This window comes from Buteo buteo, chromosome 3, assembly GCF_964188355.1.
Source record: "Buteo buteo chromosome 3, bButBut1.hap1.1, whole genome shotgun sequence".
NCBI classification, from domain to species: domain Eukaryota; kingdom Metazoa; phylum Chordata; class Aves; order Accipitriformes; family Accipitridae; genus Buteo; species Buteo buteo.
The window spans coordinates 22,615,611-22,634,165 of NC_134173.1; the positions used below are offsets into that span (position 1 = coordinate 22,615,611).

Here is an 18,555-nt window from a genome sequence, read left to right on the forward strand (position 1 = left end):
TGAAGAACTTCAACCCTGAAGAGCATCCACTCTTCAGAAATATTTTTTACATTCTCGTTATCTCTATCTGAATCATTACACTTGACTCGGCATGATGAATGGCATGATAACTGGTTGTCCATTCCCTTACTCCCAGACCCAAATAAATGTTTCAGGGTATTTGTCTTTCATGGGATGAAAAGATAACTATTTTAAATAATTGCAAAAAAGAAAGATCCCTTTAAGTCCCCAGCTGGATTTTGCATTATTATGCACACTTCTTAAGACATTTTTTTCCTTTGTTCTCTTATAGTCCGAAATATAGTTAGTTCTGCTTTATCAGAATTCATTCTGGACAAGTTTGGCCCAACGATAGCCTATAATGCAGAAGGCATCTGTTTTTTTTAAAAAAGGAAAAAAAAATCTAAAAATGTGTGTCAAGCATAATTTTACATCATTTCAGCAAAATTCTATTATCAGAAAAGTTTTCATAATGGAAATCAGCTGCAGACTTCCACCTTGATGTATTCACTGCTTTGGCCCTGTTTATAAAAGCATTGACAAGCCAACCTGCTCAGGCCAATATATATATATAAAAATGTGTGTGTGTATATATATATATATACACACACCTGAAATAACAGGTTATCACTTCATGTTGTATCTCAGTACAGCAGACAGATCTTTTTGTAATCACTGCAAAACAAAACTGGAAAGACTTTGGAATGGAAAGAGAGAATTATAAAATACACATGGATAACTGGGTTTTTGGAATTAACTGGGCTTGTTCTGAGGGATTTCTTTTGATGTAAAAGCACCTGAAGAGGAAGTGGTAGCAGCTCCTTTTTTGCTGAGGAATGGTTCTGGTAAAGTTCTGGAGGGAATGTCTCCCTGCTCCTGGGGTATCACTTCTGTTGCGCAAGATCAGTGATAAAAGGGAAAGTCCCCCAGAGCGCTAGAATGCTGCACAGGGAATCAGTAGAGAATTTGCCAGAAACCCTACTGCACACCTTTTTTTTTTTTTTATTTATTCTAGACATCACTTTAAATAAAAATATAGAGGAAAATTTAGTATTTCCAGCTGCTTTGGTGTGATGGGAGAAGTTGCAGGGTTTTATCTTAGTCAGTGATAACTCCCAGTTGAAAAATTTCTCCCAAAATCTTTGCTTTTTTTTATCAGGAAGAGACAGCTGCAAGTTATATCTGAGCTTCAAGCTATACCTATCCAGACACAGCTCAAGAAACTGGTTGTAGTTATCCAGGAGGTCACTGCCCTGTCTTATCACCCTCCTCTCAACCCCTGTGCTGTCAGGAGTAGCTGGATCCCATTTCAAGTCACCAACTCCCAGGTTCTGCAGAGAAACAAAATGTAGTAAGTTAGAAGTACTTGCTTAGAAAAGAAGAAAAAGCAGTCTTCTCTTCAGGCATTTTAAACTGCTTTGTGTTCTTCAAATACAAACCAGCTAAAATAGAGGATACTGAAATAGCCACTTAGTAAGAGTATGAATATGATCCTTCAAAATGAACCCATCAGGACAGAAGAGGAGAGAAAATCCACAGTTACCACCAGTGCGTATTACAGTCCAGGTCAACAATTTGCAGGTCTTCTCAAGAAATAATGCATGCCCACAGCGGGTGAGCTACTCGAAGTATTTGTCAGGTAGCATGCTTTGCTGTGTATTAAATCTTCCTTTCTCAAACATTCATTTGGAGGTAGTGCTGTTACTCAGAAATGTAAGAAGGTGAGCTCAGCCCCTTAGTTGAATTTGGGATTTTTCCCTTCTCCCTTGCAGAGTTACTAGCCTACCCTCCTCATTGCTTTAAAATGTACCTGCTTTTCAGAGTTCCTCCAGTACTCTGGTTTGTGTTGCACATCTGTACAGATGGTGTTGAATCTGCTTTTTTTTTTTAGTAGGTAACTGAAACTTTTGAAATGGCAGAAGACTGAATAGGAAGGGAAAAAATGCTGCATATGTAAAATGCATCTTTGGAAAATGCAGGTGGCTGCTTATTTATGTGAAAGTTTTGGAGTAGCGGTGTTGACTTGCAAAACTAAGATGTGTTCCTAATCTCACTGGCAGATATTTATACAGATCTAGCCCGGATGTTTGGAAATGTCTTTCTGAACTAGATGACTCAGTGGTAGGCACATGGCAGGGCTTGCAGGCTCATGCAGTGTGTGGGTAACCATCACCTGGTTTTGGGTCCATGGGGAGTTGAGGACACTGAACACTGAAAATGCGTTGCAATTTGTCAGGAAAAAATGCTTTCAAATAAACACTGCAGTGATATTCATCAGCAAATACTTTTTTAGTATTTACCTAGAAAACATTATTTGTAGACAAATACTGCCCAATATTGTAACCTGGAGTAGCACAGGAGGACTTTCAGTTATGGGAAGTCTGCCCAGAAGATGCCTTTTAGCTGAGCTGGAGCACTATCTTCCCACGCCCGGGAGCAAGCCAGAGCTCCTGCATAAATCGTGGTGCTAAGCAGAGAGGGCTGGTTGTGCAGCCAGCTCAGCACATGGCTGGGTGACATTCCTGAAAAGTAACTGCTTTCCTCCTGCGGTTTGGCAGAGCGCTGTAATTCTTGGGTTTTCCCACTGGCAGAATTAATCAAACTTTTAATGTATGAACGGGGGAGACCTGAAAATTAAATGAAGTAGGTGAGGTCCAAGCTTGTGGAAACTGTGATTTCTTGTAGAATAGCACAAGGACTACAACAGGGAATATCTTGATCCCAGATACCCTGAGGTTAAAAAAAAAAAAAAGCTGTCTGTCACTATTCTGAGTAGGAGTAAGCTTAATATTAATACAGGCTAGGAGACTCAAACTTCTCAACAAGAATGTTTCAGGAAGTGTGGACCCACCAGTGCGTGAGAGGATGTTTCGAGTGTGTTACCAGACACACGAGAGGAGGAAAATGTCAGTGTGATTTGACTCACTTGCGATAATAGCAGCAGTTATGGAAGTGGCAGTGAAGTGGTCCGTGCCTAATGCCAAAAGCTGTGCCTGAGCGGACCGGGAGGCATCTCCTTCCCTCCTTCTTGGAGGCCTTGCCCTCAAACACGTGCTCACAGGTAGCTGTCTGGCAGACAGAAATGATTGAATTACTAAGAGTTTCATATGAGCAGACTGTGGATGACTTTTGAGTCTCACTAGTGGGGAGAGGCTGCACTGAAGTAACCCAGAATGGAAAGTGTTGTGGGATCAAGTGGATAAGCCTGACCTCCCCAAGGAGAGCTGAAGGAGTGTCTTCTGCAGGAAGGAGGGTTTGAATTCTGTGCCGTCAAAGAGGGAGTTCATCAAAGCAGTGGTGGAAGGCTTTAATAAGGGGAGCAGCAAAGGATCCATCCTCACCGCAGCAGGGACCAAAGGACTCCAGGCAGGGCTGCAGGCATGGGTGACCTGCTCAGGCCCTCTGGCAGTGTTCTTTCTTGATGCTATACCTGAAATGAGGCATGAGCTTTTCCAGTTTAGGTAAATCTATCTCTCTGCTGGTGAGCAGCACTTGTTGCTGGGATTATTAGTGCGAGCCCAAAGGAGACTTGTGCTGAAAAAGTCTAAAGCCTTGTGTTACAGTTTTGGCCTGGGTTCAGACATCTTTCCCTCAAGCAAGGACCTCCCAAAACCCATTTGAGCATGTACTCAGTAAGATTGGCAACAGGGGGGGACATTAAGTCCTACAGCTTTCCTTAGAGGGTCTTCTGAGAAGAAAGCTACTCTGCTCAAGCTGGGTGCTCTTGACTACATTGTATCTTACCCTGCTAGGTGTCACAAGAGAGGATGAATTTCTCTTCTAGTGTAAACAAAAAATGTGTGGTTTTATACAGAAACAGCTTACCCTGGCATCACTGGGTTGAACTGTTTCATCTGGGTTGAACTGTTTCTACATTTCAGCATCTCTTTTCACTCTCCACAGTGGAACAGAAGAGTACTCACAGCTATTCCCCCCACACACACCCCCACATGGGAATCAGCACCAGCATGTAGACCAGATTTCTGATTAAAAAGAGCTGTATAATATCTGTCTGCATCATCTTCCACCTGCTTCTCTTACCAACTCAATTCCATATGGCATTATGTGCCCCTTCCATGCTGTGCTCTATTCTTTCATCATGTCTAGAAAGCAGGGAGAAGATACAGCATGTCAATGGCAAGGGAAATGTTCCTTCAGTTCATTAGCTGTATTTTTTTGATTGCACACAGCACCTGAGAGGATCTTTGAGATAAAGGGGAAGCTTTGTTTTAATTTATATGTGAATTTTTTTGTAGTAGTCAGCTTTTCTTGCTAACATTTTAACAACTAAAGATTGCTCTTGAAACAGGGTCATACAACCTCAACACCTCCACATCCCCAAGAGAAGAAAAAAAACCACCCAAAGCCTCTGTGTCCTTTGAAAGGAAAGCAGGTTTGTAATAAAATCACAAAGAAGTGGTTTCATGGCTCATTCTGAAGCTGGCAGCAGCCAGATGTGGAGAGTTTTAAAAGGGACTGGGCTTTTTAGAAGTATTTGCCACTGAAAAGCATTGATCCAGCTCCTGCTGGCCTCTATCAAACAAACAGGAGCTCTCTGGCAGGACACCATGTGCTTACTCAAAAAAACCAAAACAGCTGGAGATAGGCACATTAGAGAACTGCATGACACCAAACTGTGTGGACTTCTGGATATTTTTTTTTTTTAAGTGCTTTACTCTGCAGCCCTACCAGAATCTGTAAAACCAGACAGGGAGACAAATACACTATACTGCAATTTCTGCTTCTTCTTACCATGTGATGAACCCTGTGACCCAGGCATGTCCCATGCAGTTCTGTGGTATGTATTGGCTGGTCCATGCAGTGAGGACTATTTGTGGTCTGGTAGTGGAATCTTTTATAATGCAAAAGGAAGCAAATGCCAGTTTTGAGCTGATAACATTGAATTGCTCAAGCTTTTTCTGGTTGTCTCCCAAGTTTTAGATTTTTCTTTCTCCCACTTGATTCTTTAGCACTTTTAGCTTCAGTGTAGGAAATCCCTATGAGGACGTTCACTTGAGTATAAACAAAAGCAGAAAAGAAGAACTTAAAAACTCGGGAAAATCCCTGGTGAGGGGGAAGAATGCTCAAAACTGTTTATGTGCTGCCCTTGTCTCCATTGGTAGCATGACAGCTTTGTGATCACTTCACTGAAAAAGCAGCAGCACATAGGTGCCAACATAATCAAATTACCCCAGCCTGGTGACCCATATCATGACTGGGATCAGACAGATGCACTTCAATGGCTTTGTTCTGTACATGTTCCTCCCTGATGTCCTTCAGTGTTTGCCTTGTGTAAGACTGCGCTGGATTATTCTACTTTCTAGCAACACTAAAATGCAAAGAAAATTAAGCACAGAACTGTACACTGGATGTGCCCACCAGTCGTGCCAGAGGTAGGGCATTCAGTTGAGGATAATTAAGCCCCAAGGAACAAAGCTGTCCATTGTAAGCTACAAAAACGAGAGCTGGGATATTTAGCAATAGTGGTGGTTTTGAGGTTTATTTTTTCTTGGTTTTGAGTTGCGTGTGGTGTGGTGTTGGGGGCTTTCTGTTTGTTTGAAGGCAAATTTTAGCACACTCCTCTGCTGACTTACAGAAGTATTCAGGACATGTTTCTGGACTTTCACTTTATTCTGCTTTGTCATTTTCTGTTGGCAGAGCAAAGTACCCATCTGGCACAACACTAGGCTTTGTGCTATGAATCTGAATGCTGAACTTGCAGAAGACAATACAGTCTTAGGGCTATTTTTCATTATAATTCTTTTTTATATTGTGTCTGGCCTAAAGGGGAAAAAAAAGCAGCCATTGTCAGTCTTGTCTTTCCCTTTCTTCATTCAGAAATGAAATGTAATAAATGAAAGTGTTTTTCATAAAGCACACATAGACGACAGAGTGCATCATGCTTTCCTAAATTAAAAGGAAATATTTGAAACTAAATTTGCCTGTTCTTGTAAATCCCTGGTGTCTACCTTCTCTTTGGCATTTGAAAGATATTTTGAAGGCAAAGGAGCTCTTCCAGGAATATATTCAAAGCTATTTCATTTTTAACCTGCTAACACTGTGTTTAAAACCCTTTAATATATATATGAATGAACTAAATTATAGCCAGCATATACAAGTCAGAAATGACAAGGCAATATGTAAAGATAGCGTATAGCTTTGCTTCCCCCTTCATTCATCCTGGACCACCACCTGAGTTGGGCCCTAGGCTAAGACTATTTCCGGCCCCTGTCTCAGACCTCCCTGTACAGAGTAGAGCAAATCAGCTAAGCCTAGTTCCTCCCATGCTTACCTGTGCTGACCAGCTCCATACTCTGCACAGTCAGTTAAGCAAATTAGGGACCAAAATGTGTTTCCATTTGAATTAAGACTGTGTAAATACAAACACATCTGTAACAGTCGGTTAAAAGTACTTATTAACATGCACAGTTGCGACAGTGCTAGGGATGGTGATTAGGTGTGCGCATTTTAAACTTTTCATTTCCGTATTTGAATGAAAACAGGAGAATCAGCCTCCCATTATGTCTGAAACGCACAAAGCAGAAACGAAAGGGCAGTATGCAAACATAGCTTAAAGATTTCCTTTACACACCTACACGGTCTTCTGTTTCAGATGCTTCTCTAAAGTGCGTTTTTTGCTTAAATGAACGCTCTCCTGCCTCTCAGAGCCCCTCACGGGCTTTCAGTAGCATTTTGCCCTCACAGGCGGGGTACCTCAATCTTCCCTGAGGCACAGCGTGGATCAGAGGCACTTGCCTGCCTTTGCCCAGGGGAGACTTTATTTCTCTGCCAGGACTCGGCAGACTCCATTTTCACACAGCTCAGCACAGAGCTGGCTCCTTTTCTGATCAATCCCCTTGGGACACCCGCAACGGCAGCCAGCAGAGTGGCAGAAGCTCTAAGCCCTCATCTTCCCCTGGTGTCTTTTGTTGTGGTTCTTGGGAAAGCACGTCTAGCAGTGCTACTCCTCCTGCCCCGCGTGTTACCAGCATGTTGCTGTTGTGGCTGTGCTCCCGTCCTCTGGGCTGAGCCCTGGGGCAAGGGCAGCAGTATTGGGAAAAAGAATGGTGCAGCCCGTTTGGGGACCTGCCACCTGTGAATGGAGCACGGTGCCTTTATGGGACAGCCCAGCCCCAAAACACGCCTGGCTCCCCATGCCCACTGCAAGCTCCCTGAATGCTGCTTCAGCCAACATCATCATGTCGTGTACCCACAAGAGACTGAAGCCTCCCTGGAAAAAAATCTCTCTTTTACTGTAGCAGTAAGGGATGAGCTGCATATAAGCCCCTCTGAAAGGGCTCTGGCACTTTCAGGACTACCCTTCAGTGCTTGTCCCATGTCACGCCGGCAGGCACTGCAGCACAGAAATGATGCGGCACGCTTGGGGAGTTCATTCAAGATCTTTAATAATTCACATCCTCTTTCTGCCAATTAATATTTCCAATGCAGTGAGTGAAGCTAACAGACCATTTTGTATTGGCCAAAGACCTGTACCAAAGTCTCAGACCCTTGTCTGTCATACTTAGTTGTGGAAATTATGATGGCACAAACAGAAATTTAGGTAGTGCAGGATAAACAGAAGATGGAGTTGAACCTTTAAGGAAGAAAATAATATTTTCATGTACAGCTTACTGGTAACAGTAACTCTGAGAAAATAAATTAGACATTCAGATCTTCGCCTGTCACACACAGCCAGATTTATTCCTAAATGGAATGTTTTCAAAACTTCCAGTGTCATTTCAGCTGTTCATTAAAGTGTACTGTAGAATATAGTGATGATTTATTACACAGCTATAAAAGCAGTAGTAATCATTATAAATGCAGACCTTCAGATGTTTCTTTCTCTCTGCTTTAAATCTTTTTTCCTTTTTTTTTGTTTCCCCCATCACTGCATCTAGTGTAACAGTGATTGTAGCAATCAGTAAGCAAGGAGCCACCTCCTCCAACAGCTGCCAATATCCTAGTCTGTTTTATACAACAGATGGGAGGTATGTGCAGGCTAAGATAAGCGGCCACCTGTAAAATACAGTTCTAGATATGTGCCAAACTGGCCAGTCATATAGTCAGGAACAAAACTAGACAGAAAAACAAGGCAGCTGTGCTGACCACCCACATCTGAAACAACAGGGCAACATTTACTCTCATGGATGAATGCCCTTGTTTCAAGCAGAGTTGGGAAAATGTTGTTATGTGACACTAATGTGTACAGAAAAAGAATCTCTATACCTTTTGGGGTGGCTTTCCGTGACACTTGGAGCATCTGATCTGATCTCTACTCTGGCTGCCACAGCAAAACCTTGCTGCTATGTGTACCTGCATCTTGTCGCATTGGTTCCGATCTTTAAAGGGCACCTGCCTCAGCACTTGCAAATTTCTGTCTGGCAATATCTGTGCGCTGAATTTGGTGATGTGCTGCAGTCTTCTTGTGAGCTCAGCTAATCAGTGAACAGTGACAGCCCCAGGTGACGTATTTGACTAACTGGCAGCTGATCAAGGATATTTAAATTTTGCATGTCACATATTGGCAGCAAACTGTTCACAACATATTCATAAAATACATTTTGGATTAATTTAAGAAATGCATTTCAGGCGATGCTCATCAGTTTACAGATCTACAGAGTGGTGAATTAGCTTGCATGCATCTGAAAAATTGTCTGTTGAATTATTCATTCTGTTTTATCTTTTTTCATTTTTTATTTCTTTTTTTTTTACCAAGTAACAGACAATTTTTTTTTCCAAGAGTTCCGTGGTTAGTGTTAGTCATCAAAATGTTGAAGCTAACTGCTAGTAATGGTCACTTTTTCATCTTTTTCTCTTCCTTTTTTGGAGTTTGGAACACCACTAATTATAATGTCTAAAAAGCTTTCCTACTTTTGTCATATGGAATCAAATGGTGTAAGGAGTAAAAGCGTATGAATATGGCTGCTGTGAGTATTGCACTGTACACCCAGTGAAAATGGCAAGCAAAGTCTTTATCTTCATCTTGTGAGAGGAATATCAAGTAATTAGCATAAGTTTATGTATTTTTATTAGGCAGGAAATTAGCAGCCAGAGAATACAGTATTGTAGAGATGGCCTAAATTTTATTATGGTATTTTACCATTCAGAAACAGACCCAGTTTCTGAACTACTTAGGTGTGTGATTACACAATGGAATTGTCCTCCTAAAATACATTGACAATTACCAGAATTGTGCATGCCACTGGGAAATTGCTCATACTAATTACCATCATTAGCTACTTGAATACAAAATATCAGCAAATGCTTGAGGAATTAGACATAAAATGTCTTCTTTCAGGTCAGCTGTGTATGTATTTCTAAAGACTAGGGGACCAAGATTAAGCCTGTAATTAGGTTACAGATTTTTCTTTCATATACGTGCAAACATATATGTGAGATTTACATTTTAAAATGGAAAATTCAGTTAATATTTTCATTTGTTTGCTTTGTAATACTGGGAGAATATTAAAGATATTTCAATAAATATATTGGAGAACCACCCTTTCAATACTTTATCCATTGATTAATTGGTGCGAAAGAAATATCCCCAACACAAATTGTATTGCATAAGAGGCATGACATGGATCACTTTTTGTGACTCACATCTTTATAGGATGCCTCAGATTGTGAAGCCAGCACTTAGCCAGCATTTTCAGAGGATAAAACATCTCACAGGTGGAGGATTGTTTCTACACATTATAACCTTTGCTAGCTGACTCTAAGCACATGTGGCAGGAGTATTGCAGCTTGTGCACATTACCTATGGGGGGGTGTTTGTTTCTGGCTACTTGTACATCTCATCTATCACTCGTATTGGAAAGAGGGGGAAAAGTCATCACTTCAGAAACACAACTGTGGTTTTTAAACTTCTAATTTGACATCAAGTCCTGTGAAGCTACTTCCCTTGCTTACATTATCTCAAGCTGCAGCTTAAGGCAGGAATAAAATGAAATTTGAAGCACATCAAGCCTTACCAGGTGTCCCAAGTTCTTGGAATGATTTCCCAGGTTAAGATATACTATGAGTGCATTTTGCATTTTGTGTATGATCTGCCTACCCTATGGGCCCCTACACCCTTGAAGGCTCCATGAGAAGCAGCCCCATTACATGGGTACATACATGGGTGTCAAGAGTCAAAGCACCAGCAGGTCTGATCAGCACCAGGTTTCCTCAGAGAAACTGCCCTTTAGAGGAATAGAGCCCCTACCGTTCCTACCAACTGCATTTCAAGAAGTGGATGTTCAGCTGATGTGTTTAGGATCATCCAGCCAACCTTACTATCAGGCGTCTCCTTTCTTTACCCCCCCCCCCGCCCCCGGCTGGTTTTGGTGGTTACTGCATTCAACTCTGTAAGAACAGAGGCTTTCCACTCACCTCAATGGCTCTGCTTGCTCTTTTAAAAGCAACACGTGAAGTCATTTCAATGTTGTCACTTCAAAAGTCCCAAGTAGTGTGTGGGGGGCGGGGGTGCTGGAGCTAGTTGCTGCCGCTGTCAGTACAGTATAAGATTTTTCCATGTTGCTGTCAGTAAATAAAATGGAAGTTATTTTGCCATTCTGCTTAGGCAGTTTACAAAAAACAAAACAAAACAAATCCTTTCTTTCCTTTTCTCTTCCTCCCACCAAATAAAAGGGTGGGGTAATTCAAATAAAAGTACTGACATTGTCCTTATTTTATAAATACACAAGGACTGTGTAATTACTTGTTCAAGTCTTGCTGTTTCAGTGAAAAACACCTGGTTATTCTCACTCCTGGTGAAGCCATTTGGATTTGATGAAATATCTTTTTTCTCCCCCCCCCCCCCCCCCCCAAACTTCCCAGGATATCCAGTGAACACTCGCCAAAGCTTCAGATCCGGAGCCACAGTTACCTGAGGGCAGTGAGCGAAGTCTCCATCAACAGAAGCCTGGACAGCTTGGACCCCGCGGGGCTGCTGACGTCCCCCAAGTTCCGCTCCCGCAACGAGAGCTACATGAGAGCCATGAGCACTATCAGTCAGGTGGGTGACATGCACCCACGGCAGCCTGGAGAGCAGCCACCATGCTGGACACCAGCTGAGCCGTTGCAATAAGAGAAACTGGATTTTGCTTCAAGTGGAATCAGGCCATTCCATGCCACAAACTTTTTAAGAAAACAGGAATGTTTTCACACAGTCTTGTTTATTAGAGTGTAACATTTATAATGCCATAACTTGCCCCTTGCAAATGAATGAGTGGTGCAACATGCAATTCCTTTAAAGGAGCTGTCTAACTTTTTGGTTTTCTTTTCCAAAAGCAGGTGCTCATCAACAATGTCTTTAAACAAGGTTCTCTTAAGGATCTTGTGCTTAGTACCTCAAATCAAATTTTTTGGAATGCCTCCAAAAAAAAAAGTTCACATGCTGAGTGAAACGCTAAAGGAAAATTAAGTATTTTTTAAATTAAGTATTAATTAAAATCTGTAGTATTTCTTATTTCACAATTTTATTAGTATTTTATTAGAAATGTTAGAGCTTTCTTTATGCTTTTGTATACATTCTTAACCCTGTGCACCCTCTGAACTTTTCACCTGTATAGTACAAGTATTACAGTATATATATTAAGTACAAAGGTCTGTCCATATTGTTGCCCTGAAATCCTGTGAGACCTCTTCATGCTTGTTCTAAACTAGAAGAAAAATGAAGCCCACTGTGACACATTCAGTTTAGGAGTTTTTGCATCATAAAATAGCCTGTCCTTGCATACAACATGCTTGTAGAGTTGAATTGGTCAGGAACAGATCTGAAAGAAACGCAAAAGTGCTATCACTCTACAGGGCAGTGGGCCAGTAGTTCATCTGCTAAATCCTGTAGCTCCTTGGTATGATTTTTGGCTTGTTTGCTTAAGTGGATCATTTGGATAAACCACTTGGATAAAAGAATTTTCTTACACTAGTCCAGAAGTGCAGCAGGCAGGATTTGTGGTGCCAGATGCTGGCCCCTTATTACCAGCATGTCAGCTCATTGCAATGTCAAAAAAAGCCCATGACATCATTGATGCCAGTACTTCAGCTACGGCCATACCAAGTATATGTGCCATTCAGAATGGAACTGTAGTTTGAATTTCTGCAGTATTCTGTATTTGGGCACTGCAACTTTGGAGTATTCACCTGTGTATTTTATAGTGAGGCACTTTGCATAAGGTACGGGCTGATGCTTTAGAAAGAGGGTCAGGATGTATCTAGGAGGAAACAGAAGTGAAATTCAGGTCTCAGAGGCAATATATGAATATTAGGTTAGGTTACTTATTTAGCTGGACACCTAACGCTTACACAAAGCTGTCTGCCAAAGAGTGAGCATCATTTGCCAATGTGAAGAAGTTGGGTTGTTTTTTTTTAAAAAAAAGCATTAATTCAGAGATCTGTATTTGGGGATATGGCTATTCTCTGCCATAGTAAGATTGTTCTTTATGACGTACTATCTACTACTCTTCCATGCTCTTTTAAATTTCCCTTTGAAAAAATATGTTCTACTCTTTATGATTTCTCTTTTCAGTCATGTGTACAAATAGTCAGCATAACATTTTTCTTGGTAAAGTTAATCCTGGAAAGAATTTCTAACTGTTTTTTCTACCACCCTAACACAGTCTTATCTTCTCCTGCTATCTTGGCCTTTTGCATGCTTGAAAACTAACCAAATCCTCAAGTGATGCTTTCCATGTGGACGTTTCCTACAGTGATGATTATTGTGCTTTAATGCCAAACTCAAGGCTCGATTCTCAGTTTAGAAACATGACCATCAGTTACTAATTAAGCCAAGGTAAATGGTTTCCAGGTTTGTAAGACCTGTAGCAAGGCCACATGCTTTTGAATGTTCTTGAACCTGTGTGAGTGCAAGTCTTTGTCACCACCTAGTGTCTGCTCCACAAAGGGTCTAAGCCCTCACTCTCAGCCAGAGATGTAGTTGTAAAAACATTTTTCCCTTGCAGCAAAGCTGGTTCCCTTATCAGCCTCCTCTTCGCAACTGTTTGTTACCACTTCTACCCTCGAGCTTCCCAGTCCCTCAGGTTTATCACTGTGATTGCCTGTGGGTTGCATTGATTGTGTACTGGGGTTAAGCTGACTTTTTTTTTTCTTCTCACCCCCTAAAGAAAGTGTGATTTTTGTTTTTCAATGTGATGGTCATAATGGCCAAAGGTTCAGCCTCTGCCGTGAGCCCAGGGTGACATAAACCAGACGCTGCTATGAGGACTCCCAGCTTCCCACCAGTCTCGGCAGGAACCAAGAGCCTAAACTCTGCTGAATCTCTGCCTAACGCCTCTGTCTCCTCTTTTAGTACATTTTTTTTCCCCTAACAATAGTTGCTTTGTAAAATGGGATGTGTTTATGTGCCATTCACCTGTTCTTCATGTGTGAAGGGCTCTTCTAACAGGTGTTGGCCATTGTGCCACTGTAGCTTGTGAGCATTTGTACCAGGTAGGCTGGTGTATGGGATGTTCTGAACCTGCCCGGTCTTTGCCTGCAGGTGAGTGAGATGGAGGTGAACGGTCAGTTCGAATCCGTCTGCGAGTCAGTGTTCAGTGAACTTGAGTCTCAGGCAGTGGAAGCACTGGATCTGCCCATGCCAGGCTGCTTCCGCATGAGGAGCCACAGCTACGTCAGAGCCATTGAGAAGGGCTGCTCCCAGGACGACGAGTGCATATCGCTGCGGTCCTCATCTCCCCCACGTACAACCACCACAGTGAGGACCATCCAGAGCAGTACTGGTGAGTAGCAAAAAGGGAAATCTGGAGGGGTGGTGGAAAGTGAAGGTACCTTTCTGTGCAGCTCCATCAGATCAATGATGACCTCTTCTTTGTCAGACACCATAAGACATGTAGCAGAGTCTATGTTTCACCAGGGAGCTGGACAGACTAATCAGCCTAAAACTACACACAGACGAAGGCTGATGCAATTGTGGTGCCTCCCATGTCCAAGCTAATTTATTATGGGCTAAAAGCACATAGAAGGGAAGTCCAAGGTCATGTCGTCTCTCACTCTCCTCTGCAAAAGAGCAATCACAATTTGGCAAGGCTGAACAAGAATGCTCTAGGTTAGTAGCTCTGCTGGCTCTTACCAGCAGAGGAGGGTCCCTCTGCTGAGTTTTTCTACAAACATGAGGTGATCTTTGTCTTTTCTAAAAGTTACAGGTTACTGGAAGTCTTGTTTAATGGCTTGGAGAGACCGTTACAGCTCTCTAGGCCGTATCTCAGAGGTGGGAATGAGGAAGGGAAGAAGATGTCTACAGGTCAAAACACACATGTTCACATCCTGCCATTATTCTTTCTGCAGTTCAAACTATTCAAGTCTTGCAAGAGAGAGAGGTTTCGGTCTAAATGTGAGACTTACAAACCTTCCTTTCAATGTTTGATGTTGCTTTTCTTTTGGAAATAACCATGATGAATTCCAGATTCTGTCACCAAAATTAGTGTTTAAGGGGAAGAGAAAGTAAATCAGAAACCAAAACCCAAATCTCCTTCTCTCATTCAGGAAAGCAAGAGGCAGGAACCATTACATGTGTGTGGTCTTCCCTGTAGGAGGATGAGAGGTCCTCTCTCTTTTGAATTCTCTGCATCCATTCCACTGCTTTACACAAGCTTCATTTACTATTCATGTACTATTCATATTCATGACTAATATTGACTATTATAAGTATTTCACTGTACCTACTATCTCTTTTCCTGGTTCTTTAATTTCTGTTTTCTGTACTCCAAACTTTTGCCTTCTTGTGTGTTATCTCACAGGTGCAGTTGTTTATACCCTGTAAGTTCCTTATCTTTCACTCCAGTCTTTCTTAAAGCCGCTTTGTCAACTGGTTTATGTCATCAAAGCACACTTTCAATTCTTTTACCAAAAATGTTCAGCTTAATTCATGATTTTTCTAAAAGTAACAAGTTTAAGTACTCTTGGAAATACATTGGCAGTACATCACAAATGTCAAAGCATTTTTAACAAATGCTGCAGAGCAGTTCTCATCTAAATCACTAACCCTTAAGAAATAGCATTCACATGACAACATTTCTGCTATAAAAGTAGTTCTTGCATGCACATGGGGTTTGCACCACAACACAAAGACAGGATTTACATAAGGTGCGTGTTACTTCATTGCATGGTATTAGCTTGTGTCAAATGTATTCTGAGGCAAAAGCTGAAGGATGGGAGTTTTCAGGGATTTTTCAGTGTGCATTTGCTTTTGTTAGATCAACTTGGGTATTCCAGAGTAGTTTTTCAGTTCTTTGAGAACGGCTTTGTTAAAATTTTCCTTTATAACTGTAAACATTAATACAGAAGAGAATAAGTATTTTTTAATTATCTTTATGTAAGAGGTTGTTTCTGTCACTTAGAAAAATGGTGCTTGTTTTAAGGATGATGGCATATAAATGGGGAAGGTTGGCTGAATGGATGAGCCAAAACCAATGGAAAAGCTGAAAGGGGAAAATTGTTATTGTAAATTGTCTCTTGCTTATGCTCATTTTCTGTAGCACAACCACAAACAAAGGCCTGGCCTCTTCTCTGGGTAGCTGGCTTTATTAAAAAATCATCTGAACAAAGCTATGTTATTGAAAAATGTAATCCAATGGGTCTGCCTTGGGTTACTGCTTCTGTAGTCAGCTCCTTAAAATGCAGAGAGAGGAGTGATTTGCAGCCCTCTCTTCGGACATCCATAGAAGCTTTTAAAGACTGTTGTAGGTATCTATTTTCTGCTGTGGGAATTTTACTGAGTTATCTTTCCATTTGTTAGTTCTCGGGCTCCCAGCCCAAGGGCCCATCCCTTGCACTGGTAGCATTTCAGACAACTTGTCTCTTTTACTACCTGACTTACATACCACTACTTGTTTAATGCAGATTAGAGCTGAATTAATTCCATCCAAAAGCATCTATACTGACTACCTTGCTGTTGCCTGTAGCTGGCTCACAGAAGAGAAACATGAAAGGTATCATTTATGGTTTCTATTAATATCTGCTTCAACAAAATAGGAAATGGCACAACAGCTAGGCAGATGTGAAGAAAGGAGAATGGTATCTCAGACTTATCTCCACTGAGGTGATGTTTCAAATGCTTTTTGGGGAGATGTAAGGACAGTTATGATCTAAACTACGGATTTAACATCCCCAAGTGAGTGAGCTGTCCCCCTGCCCCGAAACATCTCTGCCTGTGCAACCAAGCAAGGTTCCTTTCATCAACATTAGCAGTTCCCTCAGTGACCTGGCTTTCCATTCACTAGTGCGCAATGCTGTGATCATAGACTGATATTGGGAATTTCTTTGACTGCTGGAAGCCCAGGAAAACGCCAACTTGATGATGATGGAAAAGACAAGAGAGCTGCCTGTCCACTGGATTCAAAATTATTCCTTCAGAGCAATGACCCACAGCTTTCCAGAGCATCCAGATAAAAATATTAAGCAAGCACTATGGGCAAGAATCTCATTTACCTCTGCCTGTTAGCCTATTCTACAGTAGTTGCAGCCTCAGGTTTTAATTTCCTTTTGCCACATAGTGTTGGAGGTTTAGTTCTGAAATTAGGAATACATCTCTAGTGGTATAGCTGGTCAGTTCCTGAGGATGTGCTCAACCTAACTGTAAATCCAGTGCTAATGCATGAGCTGTGGAACAGAGCTCAGCTACAGGTGACTGCCCAACTGGTGGCCTCTGCAGCCTGTGCTGGTCTCAGTGCTATTGTGGCAATGCTGCGGGGTGACTGCATCTGGCTGAAACCCAGTCTGAGTGTGAAAGTGAGGGTGTAGGCACAAATCTGTTGACATCAATAGGATGAAGTCTAATACTGTGAGTGAGGAAAAAAATCCTAACCTCACCAAAATGAAGTTTCTGCATGTATCTGGGAGGTGAGTACTTTGTTCATATGGCAATCTTGTATGTGAAAAGATGTTTTATCCTTGTTTTTAAATTAAGGATTTTGAAATTAAGAAGAGAAAATACAATCTTACCACTTACATAGAAATAGAAATACGTGCCGTGTCACAAATTCATCATGCCTTGAAAGCTAAGCAGTTGAAAAGGTCCATTCAACCTTGTATTTGCTTGCTTGGAATCAGTCATACCTGGGGAGGCAGCTGCACCCTGCACTGGCCAGGGCCCGTCCCTGGGAGCAGGGCTGTGCAGGCTGGGAGCTACAGCAGCTCTGAAGTGCTAGCATATGTTATACACCATAACCTGCGCTAAAAATTACCACCTGTGTCATTTGGTCTCTTCAGAGGAATTTAATGAGCTGTGAGTTATTACATAATTTGATCCCAGGTTATTTGCAGATGCAACCATTGTAACTGAAACTCTTCAGCCAACAGATTCAGTCACTAAATAGGTAGCCTTTCAAGAGTTTTAAGTCTGTAAATCATTTCAATAAGCTTAAAGAATACAGTAATTAAGAAGCAATGAAGTTTTAAAGTAGTCTAAAGAACATCTTCCTCCCACATTTCTTGTGTCTGTGTTTCTAAACCATACCTGTGCAGCCCTGCATGTTTCTTTGCTGCAGACAAGCCTTATGACATTGTGAGGGCTCAAGCATTAGCACATGCGGATACAAATATATAATTGAGATTGTGTATGTTTAATTTGAAAATGATGTCTCTGTGAGACCTGAAGTAGTAATGTCAGGAAAAATTCTGCCCTAGATTGCAATAAGTATTTTCTCAATATCTAGCCTCTCTACAGTCAGGTAAACAGAAATATCAAAGTTATCTGCAGCAATGCCATCTGGTGATTCTCAGTAATATTACATTTCTGCTTAAAAGCAAAGCAAACAAAAATCCCAAGGATATCATGCTGTGTAGCCAGCAGGTTAGAGAAGGACTGAGAGTTATCACAGTATATGCTAATTACAGTGCTTCAGCTGAGCAAGCTGTTTTCCTTCCGTTCATTGGAACATCTGACCAAGAGGGGTCAGGTATTTTGTGAAAAATCTCTAAGGGGCTGCCTAGCCAATAAAAAAAGAAAAAAAGAAAAATGCAAACAACTTTAAAAATAGACTTGTGCCAGGCAGAATTAAAAAATAAAATCAAATCCTGTGGAGAAGGAAGCAGTAACTGACTGTATGCCAGCTGTGTCCAAGCTCTTTTGGACTCCTCAGAGCTTTCCTTTCAGAGACTGTTCTGTCCAAAAAAGAAACAAGGAATTAGGATTTCAAATTTGATTTGCAGTTGAAGCTAGGATTGGTTTCTGGATCTGTACCAAAATTAAGATATTTCCACAGAAGTGCTGAAGAAATGTAACTAAGTTAAGGCCTTCATGCAGATGTTTAACCTTAAAATAGATTTGAAGAGTGTAGAAAACTGTTTGACAAAGAATTTCTATGGTTCATTTCCTCTGTTTCCTTGAGTAATCCTGAAATGCAGTCTGCCTTTGGATTGGCTATCAAATTGCTTAAACCAGCACTTTAAAATGTTTTTCTTTACTAACAAGGAGCTGACCTTGGAGGAGAACACTGTTTCCAATTCCAGAGGCATCTAACTGTATCTAGATGCAAGTTTCATCTTGTCTATCCCAGAAGTCAGCTTTATGAATGTTAAGCTCCACATCATTAACCCCCACCCCCACCCCATGTT

At 41.4% G+C, this 18,555-nt stretch overlaps 1 protein-coding gene across 3 annotated transcripts in view; it reads left to right on the plus strand.

Annotated features, from left to right (window-relative positions):
* Positions 1 to 18,555, plus strand: part of DLGAP1 (DLG associated protein 1) — a 262,013-nt gene that overhangs the window by 153,026 nt on the left and 90,432 nt on the right. For 2 of the 3 annotated variants that reach the window (XM_075023063.1, XM_075023064.1), the window contains 2 exons: positions 10,822 to 10,999; positions 13,481 to 13,721. In XM_075023063.1, coding sequence (XP_074879164.1) covers positions 10,822 to 10,999; positions 13,481 to 13,721 — 419 coding nt within the window. Of the gene's footprint in view, positions 1 to 10,821; positions 11,000 to 13,480; positions 13,726 to 18,555 lie in introns of all 3 variants that reach the window. The other variant, XM_075023065.1, reaches the window with a different exon arrangement.